At 41.7% G+C, this 16,252-nt stretch overlaps 1 protein-coding gene across 7 annotated transcripts in view; it reads left to right on the plus strand.

The window, feature by feature from the left end:
* The first annotated feature begins 11,994 nt into the window (after positions 1-11,994).
* Positions 11,995-16,252, plus strand: part of MARCHF3 (membrane associated ring-CH-type finger 3) — a 69,431-nt gene continuing 65,173 nt past the window's right edge. Inside the window, exons 1-2 of one of the 7 annotated variants that reach the window (XM_038170936.2) lie at positions 11,995-12,058; positions 12,614-12,703. In XM_038170936.2, coding sequence (XP_038026864.2) covers positions 12,683-12,703 — 21 coding nt within the window. In that variant the 5' untranslated portion in view covers positions 11,995-12,058; positions 12,614-12,682. Of the gene's footprint in view, positions 12,059-12,613; positions 12,704-13,033; positions 13,189-16,252 lie in introns of those variants that run through there. The other 6 variants (XM_072031207.1, XM_038170935.2, XM_072031208.1 and 3 more) reach the window with 6 other exon arrangements.

Raw genomic sequence — 16,252 nt, forward strand, 5'->3', positions numbered from 1 at the left:
CTTCCAAAGTCAAAACAAGGATATAATTCCCAAACATTCCAGCAGTATCTGAGAAGACACTGCTATTCTGCTGTTTCAAGGGAGCGGTATCCCTCTTCTCATCAGTTTGGGCATAAAGACAGGAATTGGGAACGTATGAATATAAAGCACTGGTAGCAGACAAGGAGCTGAGCTATAGTCATTGCCAGGTAAAAGCCCTGAAGGACAAGCAGATGAACAAGAGTCTGGGAGTAAGTTTTAGACCACAGGTTCTACTGCAGGATTCTGATTGCAAATTTAGGTTGTGTCAAGGTTGCAGATGTTACTCCCTCCTCTGTTGTCTTCACTATTCTCCCTAAGTGGGAGAACCTCACGAGGATCAGAGTTTTGCCTCAAATGGTTAACTATTTCCCACTTCCTTTGGCATGCAAGGAGACTGACTAAGTGCTTGTGTGACTTTGCATGACTAGTGGGTCTGTCACTTCCATCTTCCAAATACAAGAAAGTACAAATCATATATAAACTTGTTTTCCTCTGTTTCATACATAATAAAAGCAGTAGGCTCCCAGCACATGCGTCTCTCTTAGTCAAATGTGTTGAAATGTAACTTCAAAATGAGAAGGCATATGCCCCTGCTGAATATGTGTTTATGGAGGCATATGCAACTTTGTGAAAACTAGCAATTCGCTCTTGACAGTGAACATTGGCAGGAATGCAAAGCTCCATAATGCACTAGCCCTGCAATGTAAAAAGAGATGAACTTACTTCCCGTTTCTGGCCAATTGAAAAGGACATACACAATGTCCCATCTTCCTCCAGTAACTATAAATAACAAATACCCACCAGGCTCACTTGTTTTATGTTCTACTGACTCTTTATTTGTGTCTTCAAATTACACATGGCCCATAGAAGGGATTGTCTCATTTCTCTAAGTAAAGCAGTTCTAGGACAGTGTCGTCCCACATACGTGATACATAATCCCGGCTTTCCCTCCTGTCTGCTCAAAGAAAACTTTCAATAAAGTATCATTCTAGTCTATAGTGTGTTTCTCACACTGCTATTAGTGTCTAACTCCCTAGTCATTAAGTTCTGTGTATGCAAGACTGAAATCTAGTCATGGCAATCTGTATTAATTACAAGTGCAGCAATGTGCAGAAGCAAACAGGTACATGTGCACATGTTGGCAAGATAGTGTTAGCTCCTTTCTTTGTTCAGTGAGAGCATAAGTTTCTAGTGAGTTTTGCCCTATACTGTATCATCTGCTTTTATATCATCTTGCTGGCAAGAAGGTTCTGTCCTATTCTTGAGAAGTTATTGGACCTTGAATATCCAAACCTGAGTTGCTTCTGGGCAAGACTGGAGCTGTGAGATACACCTGAACAAGAAAGATTCAGCAGTTAGGGAACAGTACTCCAGCTGGATACTGACTTGTGCCTCCTTGGCAAAAAGCATGGTAAGAAAAACAAAACCGTCCTCTCCTCTGATCCCCACTTCTCATAGCATTTCAAATCATATTCTTGTTCCTCATCTTTATCTTCAGGTGTTACATGGCACATGCCCAAGATATCTCAAAAGGTAAATTGAGTTTTTTGAGGAGGCAAATATTCTCAGGTGTCTGTTTTGCCTATGGAATGAACTGCAGAAACTGAGGGTGCTCCACATTTTTCTTTTCTGGAGTATATACAATTGATCAAAACTACACAGAATATAAAATAAAACACTTCCAGTTAAACACAAACCTTACTGAAATGAGACACAGCTACATTCATTTCTAGGGAGAAGATGCCAGAACAACATACGATATGCATTACTGGAAAGCACCTACATTCTATGGTGATGCGCGTGTCTAGAACCGTCAGCTTTAGTTCTGGGACTTACTTCATACCACATGGTTTTAGCTTGTCACTTAAGTGATAATCCCATTAAGAAATGAGATTTAGAGCACATAATCATGTATCAGCCCAGCTCTTTTCCTTCTCTTCTCCCTTTCCTCTCTGTCTCTTTTCAGGAATGTTTAGCCCATGGACCGGTTTGATAAAGTGATCCAACAGAATTTTATTCAACTATTACATTACATTCCTACAAGTTTCCTGAAGATCTGCTTTCTGGAAAGTGACAGTAATCTCTACGTCAATGCCCCCCACTGGGGGAAAATCATTCTGACCTCTACACTGACCGTGAAATTTGACATCTCTTATCCAGAAAGCATATCATAGCAAATAGGCCATGGAACTGTACTGCTGTGGTGGAAGGAGGTTTGTGGGACAGAGGACACCAACCTGCTGGTAACCAGCTTCATTAAGTAGTTCTGTTTTTCACGAATCAGCCTGTTTAGTTGAAAACAAGTGCTTGAAGAGAACCACTGTAAAATTCAGAGGCTCAAAAATGTGAGCAGGGACCACATTTATACACATAGATTTAATGGGTCTATAGATTTAAGCTTCTACCCTAGCAGGTGAGGCATCCATTTCAACAGTGGCTCTGCCGTGACTCATCACATCTGTCTGCAAGACTGGGTACTCAGTGATTTTATTAATGTTCACACTCCAGTGAACATCTACAGTTCTGCTTCATTTAATTCACCTGCGTTCCACCAAGGCTGAATGACTCCAAAACCACTGTCAGGTCCTATCCTCTTATTTCAGTATACAAATAGCACCTGTATGCAGCTTACATTTCCACCTGGAAGAACACCTGTGTCATTGGAGGGGAACACACAGCCGGGTGCAAAGATAGCTGGTTTTTGCTTGTTTGTTTGTTAAGGGTTGTGTTTTTTTCCAACCGTGTCCTAGGCTGTATCAAAAGCAGAGTGGCCAGCAGGGTGAGGGAGGTGATTCTCCCCCTCTGCTCTGCTCTTATAAGACCCCACCTGTGAGAGCACTGCATTCAGCTCTGAGGCCCCCAGCGCAGGAGGGACATGGACATATTAGCATGAGTCCAGAGGAGGGCCACAAGGATGATCAGAAGGCTGGAGCACTTCTCCTATGAAGACTGACTGAGGGAGCTGGGGTTCAGCTTGGAGAAAAAAAGGCTCTGGAGAGACCTTATAGTGGCCTTCCAGTACCTAAAGGAGATGACAAGAAAGCTGGGGAGGAACTCTTTGACAGGGGGTATAGGGATACGACAAGTGTAATGATTTTAAAATTATTTGGAAGAAATTCTTTACTCTGAGGGCGGTGAGGCACTGGCACAGATTGCCCAGGGAAGCTGTGGATGCCCCACCCCTGGAGGTGCTCAAGGCCAGGCTGGATGGGGCTTTGGGCAACCTGGTGTGGTGGGAGGTGTCCCTGCCCATGGCAGGGGGGTTGGAATTAGACAGTCTGTAAGGTCTTTTCCAACCCAACCCATTCTGTGATTAAAAGAACACAACAATTATTACATCAGCACTGCAATGTTGGTTTGTTTTTAAAGGAAAGTTTACAAATGGAGGTCTATAATTTAAAAAGAAAGAAAGAAAGAAAGAAAGAAAGAAAGAAAGAAAGAAAGAAAGAAAGAAAGAAAGAAAGAAAGAAAGAAAGAAAGAAAGAAAGAAAGAAAGAAAGAAAGAAAGAAAGAAAGAAAGAAAGAAAGAAAGAAAGAAAGAAAGAAAGAAAGAAAGAAAGAAAGAAAGAAAGAAAGAAAGAAAGAAAGAAAGAAAGAAAGAAAGAAAGAAAGAAAGAAAGAAAGAAAGAAAGAAAGAAAGAAAGAAAGAAAGAAAGAAAGAAAGAAAGAAAGAAAGAAAGTTTGGAGCATGTAATTTTTTTTTCAGGTTTCTTTTAGGTTTTCAAGTTTGCTGTCTCAGAATTCATAATCATCATTTTAGATGCAGCTTTAGATTATTTTTTTTATTACTTGGGTGTCTTCCTTGACATCAACACCCACTTCATAGGCATAGAGATGCAGCTGGCCTCAGAAAAAGCTGTAAGACCTGTAAGACCACTGAGAGCAGAGGTTTTGAGGTTTTAACTTTTTTGCAACGAGAAGCTGACCCAAGCCTGGGCCTGGCACCACTCCCTTTCGCACCAAGGTCCACAGCTGCACCAGTACCTCGGGGCTCCCCCTTGCTCCAGGGCAGGCTACAGCAGGGGCCATGCAAGGGCCCGGCTGCCGACAGGGTGCCCATCGGTGGAGTAGTAGGAGCCAGAGGTGGGGAGCAGCAGCTGGAGACATGGCCTGGCCACCTGAGCCCAGCCACAGGGAGGTGAATGCTGGCCGCACCACTCAGTGGCCTTAGGTTCAGCCTCCTTCTGCCTTTATTTATTTACTTATTTTCTAAGTAGCCAGGGTTTGTGTGGCTGTTGCAGATATAAGGGCTTATGAAACTGCACAGTACCATCTGCAGTGTGGGGGGGAGTCTAGCTTTCCATGTCCACAGATTCCTGAACTTCATTTTAACCCTCTGTTGCATTCATGTTTCAACGTGGGCTCTTAGTAATGTGTGCAGGAGGTATGCAGGGTGATCTCTAATTCAGGCTGTACAGAGTGATCCAGCCACTTCAAAGCCCTGAAACCAGCAAAAGCAGAGGACACCTACCTATTGGAAGTGCCTTTAAGGGTGAGGGGAGGGGTTATCTGACAACCACTCTTGGGGTTGGGTCTTGGTTTATTCCTGTGTTACAGATAGTCCAAGATGTGAGTTTTGTAGGGTTTAAAATGTCATTGACCTTTTAATAATTGGCAATGGCTTAGTCTGTTGCTGCCCCTTAGGCTGATGAAGTGACTGACCTGCGAGGTGTCCTTCTGTGTTGAAGGTACCTGGGGTGTGCGATGCCTGCTTTGAAACTGTCAGGTGGTGGGCTGCGTGCATGCAGTGGTTACAGGCTTACTCAGGTAATAACCTTGGTTTGGAACATCAGGATGAGCAAGTTGACAGATTTCTAAGCCTAAGAGGAACTTTTGTTTGTCTTCTGCCTTCATCTTCTGCTTAATTCAGGCCACAGGATTTCATGAATAAATTCTGTACCAAGCCCATAACTTTTGTGTGGTCTTCACTCACCATTAAGGACAGGCTCCATTCAAAGAAGGTGTTCAAGTGTTTTCAGAACTGCCTAGCAGATCACAGGCTTAAGCTCCAAATGGCCATGTAATATCTACTACTTAAATTATCAGTAATCACAATGAGAGCTATTTTGGGCTATCCAAATTTTGCATATACCCCTTACCAAAACACAAGGGTAATTACAATTCTTGTGGAGCAGGTACCAGCAAAGCCTCCTCCTCCTCTTACCATGAAGGTGAAACATTGTCTGCTAATGATGTAGATGGGACTTCTTGAAGCGACTTTGGATTTTGCTGTTGGAAAGTACTTTGCTCTCTCTGAGCAGTGGTGCACGAAGGATATCTTTGATTCTTCTTGTTTCTTCTGCTTTCCTGAATTTGTCTGCTGTGGGTCACCTGCCTTGACCTGCTACTGCTTTCAGCAGCAATCAGAGAAAATACTTTGGGTCTGATGTCTGGGTCTCCTCAGCCCCACACAGGGCTGGAAAAGTGGTACCTGGTGGAGTGCTGGTGGCCACTGGGGCTTCCCCTGTGATTCAGTTTGTCATATGGTTCTGCTTTTCCCTCTTGGATGAACCTTGCCATAGAGCATGCATCAAAGTAGCCAGGCTGTGTGAGCAGCTAATTTAGACTTTGGGAGCATTTCAACATGGCATATGGCAATGAGAGTTGTGGTATGCAAGAGAGCCCCTTCAGTGATAGCACAGCTAACTGATGCAGGTAACGTAGCACATTCTGTGTTGTAGCAGCAAATTTACTTCTAAAATTCCTCCTTCCACCACTGCTTAGGTGCAGATACTGAGATGCTGACCATAAGGTCCCTGCCCAAGATGAGTCTGTCTGCATTTGGATGGCTGGGTGTTAGAGGGAAATGCTCTTTTTGTTGCATCCTCTTTTGGCACTGATAGAGATGGATTATCTTCAACTGTCTCATATGCAGGTGAAGATTAAGGAGGTAACAGGAGCTATATAACAAGGACCTCTAGCAGAGCCATGCCAAAAGTACTACAGCTAGTGTTACACTGCCCTAGGTAGGGGGTAGCCCCCTGTCTGTGTGACAAACAAGAGGAAAAAAACATTGAAAATAAAGAGGAAGACAGAGAAGCAATTTTCAAACTTGTTCAGTTGCTCTTCCCCACAGCAGGAGACCAGAGTGGCATGTAAATGACATAGGACCTCATGGAGAGAAAAAGCCCATCCTGCTTTGCTGAACCTCTGGCTGCAGCACTGGCTACAGATGGGCAAGCTCAGGTACTGGCCGTGCTTTTATCATGGTGACATGAATCTTCACACGTGCTTATCTATCTTCTGTATTTACGTGGCTATGTGTGTTTCTGATGCCAAAGCCAACGCTCATAACACTAGTTGTAATGTGTACATTGCATGACACTGCAAGGTAGAGCTGCACTGAAGAGCATCAGAAGGAAAAGCAGGAAAGAGGAAACACAGGGATGATGCTAATGAAACATGTTTTTTCTAAAAAGAAAATGGATACACTTGCTGCCCTCTCTCTTAAAACACCTTTCTGAATTTGTATAGAGTATTACTTCTTGCATCTCTGCAGTAGATATAAACTCTTTGAGAGGTGTGCATAATATTGGAACTTCGTCTACATTTGAAAACACAGCTAGCAGCTGCATAGAATGCTCTTTGCAATTAGTTTTTCCCCAGGTCCCTTGATGCAAGCCTTAAAGGGGTTGTTTTTGCCAACCTTTTGAACAGATTTATCCTCAGACCATTATTGATTGAATGATATATTACCCTAAAGATGATTCCAGCTAACCAGAGCAAGCCCAGAAGAACCATTGTGGGCATCCTTTGTTTAAAATAGAACATAGATTATATGCTGAGGAAAAGTGTGTGAGAGCATTAGAAAGGTAGGCACAACAGATTTCCTCTGCAGAGGGGCTGTCTTCCTTTCCTTCTGAAAGCTGGCAGGAAGAAATACGGCTGCTGCTTACTGTCACCGTTTTAGGGGGAGGAAGAATATTAATGACACTGTGCAGGAAGGCTTGTCACAAAATCGAAGTGCTGAAAATCAGCAAAGTGGCAATACAAAGTAGAACACTTATCAAGGAATTCAAGCTTCACCTGTATGTCATCCTCGCTGTGTCAGTCCACTGAGTACAGCAGTTATTCCTCCCTTCCCTTATTATGATATAGCCCTTCCCACCATGCAGAGTATTGAATCTATCTTTCTTTGCATTACTGAACCTGCTTTTGCATAAATGTAAAATAACAGGAAGGAAAAAGAGGTAGTGACTCTCACTTTGCTCTCAGTTAAGCTCCATGCAAAGCACTATAGACCTGAATTAATTCCAATTATATTTTCTGTCTTGAAGATATTGATGATATTTTTAATTCCAGGTTGAGGCCTCTTCATTTTATTTATTTATTTATTTATTTATTTATTTTTACTGCAACAGCAAAGCTTTTAAACACATCTGTTTTTTAAGCCTACCAGCAGTCTCTTTGACTTAATTCAGCTGAATATCCTGGGGTGGCTGCAGACAATTATTTAGTATAAAACTCTCACTAGTCTGGTGAGAGTCTAAGTTGCTGGCATTTTGTTGGGTTTTGGGGGGAGGAGGTGGGAAGGAGAGAGGAAAGAGCTATCTGTTTCTTCCTGAAGACTAGCATGTCTCTGCTTATCTGTCCTGTGCAAACTCTCCAAAGAGGACTTCTAGTTTTATTAAAAATTCAGTTATCTTGACACTTGTTTCCATCCTGAAGTTAAGGTCTTTGGTACAAATTAAATCCACCCACCCACTCATCCATCCATCCATCCATCCATCCGTCCGTCCGTCCGTCCGTCCGTCTATCCATCCATAAAAAACAAATCCATCTCAGCCCAACAGGCTCTTTGAAAACCCTTGCTCTACTCTCACAAGCAGGATAACAGGGGGTTCAGAGCTTAGGTGCCCACAGATTGTTGGCTCCCAGAAACTACATGCTTAGATTCAGTTTAAAAAGACCCAAGACAAAATGCCTTGTTTTTTTCCCAATACAAGGATGTGTCAAAAAGATGTGGGATCCTGTGGGAGAATGTCATTTTAAAAACACTCTGTTTTCGACATGAAAATCATTTGTTCAAAATGGTTTTGCCAGGCCTTGCTTTCCCATTGAAAAAATCTCAAGAACAGCATTTTAAAGTGTGATGGTAACACCCACACAATGCTGAATTGTAAGAAAACCACATGTTAAGTCTGTCTCAGGTATGTCTTTCTGACCTGGAATATGTCTGTGTCCACAGTCTTGCTACCTTAGCATCCTTACACACTTCACCCTTCTTCTGCCTGCATGTCATGCGCTTTTATTTTTCCATGTGGCCAGTATTTGCCTTCCACTTTTTCTTCCCTTACCAAAATGTAGATGGTAGAGCTGATATCTTTGCTGAAATCATCATTCTGATTTTGTGTTTTGCTCTTTCTGCTCATTGTCTGTCTGTACTCTATAACCAATGTGGGACAACGACTTCAGCATTTCCTCTGTGTTTGTGGAGTGCTTGGTGTGGTAGAGCTTCATAATTAGCCAACTGCATGTGCTACTGTAATAAGTGTGGTGGTAGCTCTGACTGTGTCAGGGAGATTTAATAAAATTGATATGAACTTCCACATGTTCTCTATTTTTTTCCCTCATTTGCTGTTTGTTTTGAATTGTGTTCCTTTCTCAGCAGCATGCTTTATATAAAAACAAAATAAAGAAAAACTTTTATTACATTGGCAAATAGCAAACAGAGTTATTACACAGACCTTCTTGTGCTTGGGACTACTGAATCACATAAAGAACTTTTCAATTCCCAAGAAATTTGTACTTATACGACAGGAAAGAAATAATCAAGCATCATGGACAGGCTGAAGTGTTTTCCACAGTACAACAGGCATGGTGGGAAGCAGGCCTCCCACACTGTCTGTGCATGAGGGCTGCTTGCCTGAGTTGTAGGGTGAGCGTATACTGGATGTAAGCCGGTGGAGAAACTAGGGGAAGATAACCACACCATGAGAGAAGTCTAGGGCTGTTCCTTAGCTGGTTCCTCAAAAACTCCTTACTTTGCTCAGATGGAGCCAGTTTTGAAGCCTTGTGGGAATTTGAATAGGGTGTGTGCACCAAACTCAGGTCCAGGCTCTGTGCATGTCTCTTTACCCCTTGAAGAAGGTGAGCTTTCAAACAGTGTCCTGGTAGGGAATACTTCACCACAGCCATCCAGAACAGGACCCTCCAACCTTTTGGCCAGGTGCTCAGTGGAAGTGAAACAACACTGCTGTGTCCAAGGCTGTGACAGGCTTCGCAGAGGCTAGTGTCCCTGCCAAGAGGTCTGGGAGCATTGCTTACAAGGAGCATTACTTACAAGAAGCCCCTTGTACATGGCAAGGAGCTTGTCAGAGAAGCTCCCCTGGAGAAATGAAGCCAGAGGTGCTTGCCTGGCCTCCCTGTGGTCAGGCCTCTTCCACTCAGTGCTGGGCAGCCAGTGCTGGAGCCTGTTGCACATTGGGCAAAGGTTCCCCATAGCAAAAGTCATTTACTTTTGCTGTGGGGTTGTGCCTCTTCTCAGTCATTCTCCAGTGACCAAGCAATTGGTCAGCATTTCTCTGAAATTTGGATCAGCTGGGGCAGCCAAGAGATAATTACTGACAGCCCAAATATTCTGATTGTCATGGTGAGCATTACGGACAGCATGTGATATAGACTAGCCCTATAAGCACGCAGTTGTTGAAGGGCCCCATTCCCATTGTAATTAAGACCTTCAGAAAACTTACAGTGCTGGAAAGATTCAGACCACGAGGGAGAGAAATGCCATTTGTCCCTATGCTGTGTATGACAGGCAAAGGCTGAAACTTAGCATGCAGGTCCATGTTGGTCTAAACCAGCCTGATCCATGGTGCTGTGGTCCTGCCACAGGGTGAATGAGAAAATACAAGGGAGTGCCTTGGGGACAAGGCTGGTGCTCAGACGGCTCTGTGTTGAGGCGACTCGTGGAGGTGCACCAAAAAGCTGCTGTTTTTTTCCTCTGGTGGGACTGGTTTGCAGCTAATTTAGCATCCAGTTGGATCACTGTAAGTTACCATTGATAGGGAAAGAGCATAAGCCACTACCAGGATTGTAAGGGGAAGGGAAGGACTGTAGCTGTAGCATGCTGTGAATTGGCTTTAATAAGAGGCCTATGGCCCAAGTGACTGCTGGATGTCACTTGGAAAATTTCTGTCTTCTGGGACCTTAACGCTTTGATCACTGGCTATGGCTGCTTATTCTTTCTTTGTTTTGTTTTGTTCTCCTCTTGGAAGTGACGTTATTTAGAAGTGAGTCGCAGCATGCTGACAGGTAGGAAGTCTGTTCTCAAATCCATATTGCCCAGAGCAAAGCAGTGGCTAATAACATTGTCCACATGGTGTTCATGAACAAGACAGCTAAAGGCGTGGCTGTTTGATCTTAACGAGCCTTGCCGCTTCTTGTTTGCCACAGAAAGCAAGGCAGAGAGGTGGCAGCCTCATAGCTTGGATGTGGAATTTGCTGAGCTCTACAAAACGTAGCAATTTAATAAGGTTGGGCCAGCTGAGGCAAGGTTTGGGGTTAGGCCTTAAGCAACTGTGGTGTACTTGAGCTCTTGAATTGCTCTTTGTGACAGCTGGATTTTGTCTTGATAGGATTGGAAATAGTGTTTATTTGTTGATGAAAACCACAGGTTGCTTGAGGACTCGTGCAAGTACAGCCTGTTCGTGAGCCTCATGTGGTCCTTGGTGGAGACAGGCATATATCTGCTGGCTTTCCCCGTGCTCAGAGCTGGGGGTCAGCAACTCCTCCAGAAGCTGTACAGCTGCACCAGCCTGCAGCCCTGCCCAGGGTGGTGAGTCCTGTCCTTCTGGGAATGTTTTAGGAGTTTTTTGCAGGTAGGGGTAAAATCGTTTTCTCTTTAATCCGGGCTGACCTAGAGTCATTATTACCTCATATTCACTTGTGTGCCAAAAAGCGGTCAAATGGTTGTGGCTTGGCTGGGAGGATTAGGTGGATTGAGTTTCCTCTGCCTGCAACTGCGTGTGCAAATGGTGCCCCTGAAGACCAGCCTACAGCTGCAAGCTGCAGGGTGATTACCCTGTGGTGAGCGTGAAACCCTGCAGACCTGCTGTCACCCCCAGCTGAACCAATGGATCGTGCAGTAAAGGGACGGTGTGAAAGACAGCCCTGACCATAGCCAGAAGTGACCATTTTACCTCTAACCAAAACATCATTTTCACATCCCAGATCTTTAAAGCAAAAGCCGTGGCAAGCCCAGTGATGTGCACATACAGATGCAACTCTGAAATATCAGAGTTTTGCAGTTGTCATTGCAACCATCAGATTTTTGGGAGAGGGTTCCACTACGTGATGGCAGAGGCTGCAGTGCCTTGGGAGCAAGGCAGGACAAAATCTTGACCCAGGCAAGCATGTTTTTCTGCTCCCTGCCCCAGTGCAAGTAAATTGCTCTGGTTTTGGTCTCTTCCTCAGGTTATTTCATCGTGGTATTGTTGGTGTGCTGCTGTCAGGCAGGTTCTTACAAGCTAAATTTTAAACTGGCCACCACTGTGTTAATGCTACTTGATACAAAGGTGTTGCAACAGGTTCCCACCTAATAGCAATGCATTTGTTATATTTTGTTCTGGGAAGTACTGCTTACTAACATGTCTGTTTCCTGAACAACCTTCATGTTGTCACTCAGTTTGGTTTCCTTATTCTGCAGGCCATCGTTCACAGTATCAGACCAATTCCTGCTGGTGAGACACAGTGCTTAACACTGCATCATGACATCCCAAATTAAATGGGAAGGATGAGGGGGCTACTTAGAAAATACGTTATTGCCAAACATTTTGTAGGCATTGTGGACTGACAAAGAAAGCAAGGCATACTTGAAAAAAAGGTGATGGCAAAAGTGTCTACAATTTGTTAGACATTATATTCATTATTTCCATACATGGATGTTATGAATAAATCTGGTCCTGATAGCTGCCACTTGGTATGTGCACACTTGGTATGTGAATACTTGCAAGTCTTTTGACTCATCTGTAATCTTCTGCAGTTTTTCAGTAAAACCATATTCAGGCCTGAACACCGAAGCTATCAGCAAAACAAGGTATCTATAATAATTTTAATAGTATCTCCATTCATTTTAACAAGGTAAAACTGTTTTTGTTTTTATTTTAAGAATGGAAATTATTCCTTTTGAAACATTGTTCTTCCAGGCGCGCAAATTTAGTTTATACCCTTTTGTTCCATGATAACTAGCAGGCTGAGTCCAGCTTTTGAGCCTGAGAATAGCCGCACATTTTTCTGTATCTTGACAAGAGGAGTATTTTCACTTCTCCACAGGTTCTTGAGTGTGTTGCCAAAAATGATGGTATGTGTTTCTTATCATGTCTGTCAGAGTAGTTTAGGTAACATCCTCTTCTTCATTAAAATCATAATTCTGGGAACACTGAACATGAGAGGAAAACTTATGGTTGATTATCTTAACTATGAATACTTTGTGTTATGCAGAAGGCAAACTTCTATCTTTTCATGATTTATGTTTATCCAACTATCATATCAGAAATGGTTTAACCAAGGGTATTAGAATTTGGTTTAATTTATATAGGCATCCTTAAATATATGTTATGTAATCAGCTTTAAAATGTGTTTTTCTATTGAGAAAAGACAGATAGTGGAGCACAGCTAAGAAAAAAAAAAAAAACTGAAGCTGACTTCAGCCTCCACACGCATGTCTGCATTATCATATCTGGTAAGTTTTCCCTGTAAAGTTTAATAGGAAATCGTTTTCACTCCACAGGCTGTGTGGGTGGGAAGCAGCATGGGATTATAGAAAATGTGTAGCAGAAGCAGTTGCAATTAGAAAGACTCCATAATGGCTACACATACATATGTGAAATGCTTCTGAGTATCAGTGACGCTCTGCTAAATCCAGAGCTGGGCATGTGTTTTCCTGTGTGTGAGCTGTGTGCTTTGAAAGCTCTTCTATGATTCATCAGAGCAGCTGCTTTATGGCTGAAGTCACCATAGGGTTTTTGAAATACAGTTAAATAGGTAAACTGCAAGCTGCTTCCATCTGTTTTGAAGATTTCAGAGCATGAAGTTTTGGGAATGCATTTGTTCACGAATAGCAATGACTTGCAAAGCACGGTATTGTTGTTCATTCATAGTGAAGTAGCCTGTTTTCAGCTGTCTTAAGGTCTGAGGATGAAAGCTGGCAACAAACCAAAATTTTGAGTAAGTTTTGGCAGATAAGTAATCCATCTAATTTATTGAGTCTACAGAAAGGTAACTTATATTCACCCAGGTATTTAAAACAAGGGGATGGAGATTTCTAAACTACAGTTCTTCAAATATCTCTGATAAAAAGTATTAGCATTTAATGGAGTCTTTTAATCTCAGTGATTAATTAAAATTAGTTTTTAATCTTTTCATCTTGTTTTTCAGGCTTGTATCTAGTCCTTTTCTTTGTAATTATATCCCTTTGGATTGAATTTTGTTGTCTATATTTCCTTTGTCTGTGTGAGGAAGTTTGCTTTTGTGCAGCCTTGGCTAATGTAAACCCAAGGAGCAATTTTAGTGCAGTTTTGAACATTGTGCCCACAATGCTTTTTAATCAAAAACACATGAAAATTGCAATTCTGCTATCTCTGTGAGGATAATATTAGCAGAGTTTCATCTTCTTCACACTGTGCTTGCTTGAGACTTAGCTTTGTGTTAAAAGCTCTTGTGGAGGCATTCTATAAAATTGAATGGAGATTAAAGCTAATTGGTTTCTATATAAATCATGGAAGAAATATGAATAATAAGTTGAAGAAAATGTCTTTTTGGTATTTTTTTTTCTGCTATTGAAAAATTTTGTCACGGAAGAGGTGTTTTCCTCTCATAAGATTTAGAGCCAAAGATCAGGCATGTGTTTAAAAAGAAAGCTCTGAAAACACTGGAAATAAAAAATGATACAATTATTAAGATTTATATCTTCAAAGTTTTAATAATTCAGAAGCAACATTCAAGAGCACTTCAATTATCTCAGATGAAAATTTTGTGGACATTAGTCATAGTATGTTTCTGGCCAAGAAGCAGAGAAATGTAAAATACAGTTTTCAAATTTCAGATCTGAGCTTTAAGCTTTGAAAATCCCATGTAAAAACTGAACAAGGAGGTTACTCAGTAGTGTAACATGAGACAGGAAATGTCACAGCTCTTATAAGCCAAACCAGTACATCTTGCCACTCTGTGCTATTGTCTGTTGTGCATATCTTTGTTGTGCATAACTGAGAGGCTGCATGAGCTAAGTTTCTCAGCTTAACAGCTTTAGGAAGAACTTCTATTTTGTCATTCCCCATTGCCTACAGACTACTCAGTTCCATAATGAGAAAAGGTGTCTAGATTTGTTCACTGCTGTCCAACTCCCTACTGCAGCAGTATTGGGTAGGCATTAAGCATTAAGCGTAGGTATGAAAAAGCAATACTGTAAAAAAAATACATATATATTAAAAACATATCCCTGAATGAAGGAATAGCAGGCCTAAGAAAAAGCCTTAAGAAAAAAGACTTCATCACTCAAAATTTTAGTTTCTTCTCTGGTGTTGTGTAAGTCCTTTCATCCCCGCCTCTGCTTACTTGTGAAATAGCTGAGCCTTACTATTCCTATCTGAGAACACGTTCAGGAAGGATTAGGGAATGCATGGAAGTCAACACGTTATTGAAATGCACAGCATTGCCTGACATAATTCTCTGCCCCTGTTTAAATTTAATCTATTGATTAATATTGATTAAATAAGTAAGGAATGTGCTATCAAGAGAAAAAATACTTGCATCTTTTATGTAAATCCCAGGTTGCTTGACATACTGTTTTGCTTAGCTGTTAGTCTTCTATTGCCCATTCCAAATACATAGCTCATGTATTTAATTTGAACATGTTAGCTACAAATAATTTGTCAGTGTTTTATTTGCTCACTGTTTAATCAGAGAATCCCATGACTATTCAGCCTTAAGATGTATGAATCTCTTGAATAAAAAGCTTGCTAAAAAATACTTTCCATGTGCAATTTCCATAATGCATTGCAAATTGACCTGTGAGCCAGAACAAAAAGAGGCAAAAGACACATTTTTACAAATTCATGTAATCCTCAAACCTGTATAGGTAGGGACAAAAATTAAAAGCAAACAAACAAAAACAGTTTATATTTGAAAACTTTAATTCTTACAAAATATAAAGAAAAATAAATGAGCTTAATATTAACTTAAACAACATCTTAGAACAGAACAGAAATCTTTTCTACATCCAGTCTGCTTAAGAGCTACTATATTTGCTGGTGCCAGACTGAATCCTAGCTTTGGGTACTGACAAAAACCATCCCCTCATGCTAGATTAAGTGGTTGAATACATGCCCAAAAAGCCTGGGGTTATTTGGATGAGAAGACAGAGTCGTGCAGCGATGATTGAATTTGAATCTGTCATGAGAGCAAGTATTCATTCACTCACAGAAAGTCCAGAACAGAAATAACCTAAGCTTATAAATATAGGGTACACTGCACAGATGGTTGCTGCAACAATTTGCAGAAACTTCTAGGCTCACATTTTCAGGGGCAGTTCTATTGATTAAACTCTTCTAACTCTAGACAACAGGATTCAAATTAGTCTCTCATGTCCTTTTGAAAGAAGCATTCAGGGGACTTTTCAGGGAAGCTTCCCAGAGAAAGTGACCCTTCAGTTAATCCATAATCTTTGTCAAGTCTATAGGTGTGACCTGGAATTCCCTCCCTCCCCGAGTAATATAGTTATTTTGGGACTGTTAAAATGTTTTGGTAGTCACTGTACAGCAGTGGGATTTTGCTATGTATTTGCATTAATCTGGTATTACCTTATTTATATTAATCTGGAATTACCTTTCTTCATAGTAGCCCATATGATGCTTTCTTATGTATGCTTATGTATGTGTTTTGGGACTGTGGCTGAAACAGTCTGACAATTACTGAACAGTGCCTGTACAGTCCTGAGGCTTCCTCTCTTCCCCCCCACCCCCAGCATTCTGACCCCTCAGTGAGGAGGCTGCTGGGGGAATGGCTGACCTGAGCTGGCCAAAGGGTTTTTCCATAGCATAAATCATCATGCCCAGCAATAAAAATGGGATAGAGGATGGGGTGAGGGTGTATTCTTCTAAGGTGGCTGCTGCTGGACATCAGTCTGCCTGTGGGAAGGTGAATGATGGCTGCCTTTGCATTGGTTCTGGTTTTCCCCTTTTCTTAACCTGTTAAACTGTCTTTATCTCAATCCACATGCTTTCTTGCCTTTGTT

This window comes from Anas platyrhynchos, chromosome Z, assembly GCF_047663525.1.
Source record: "Anas platyrhynchos isolate ZD024472 breed Pekin duck chromosome Z, IASCAAS_PekinDuck_T2T, whole genome shotgun sequence".
NCBI lineage: Eukaryota > Metazoa > Chordata > Aves > Anseriformes > Anatidae > Anas > Anas platyrhynchos.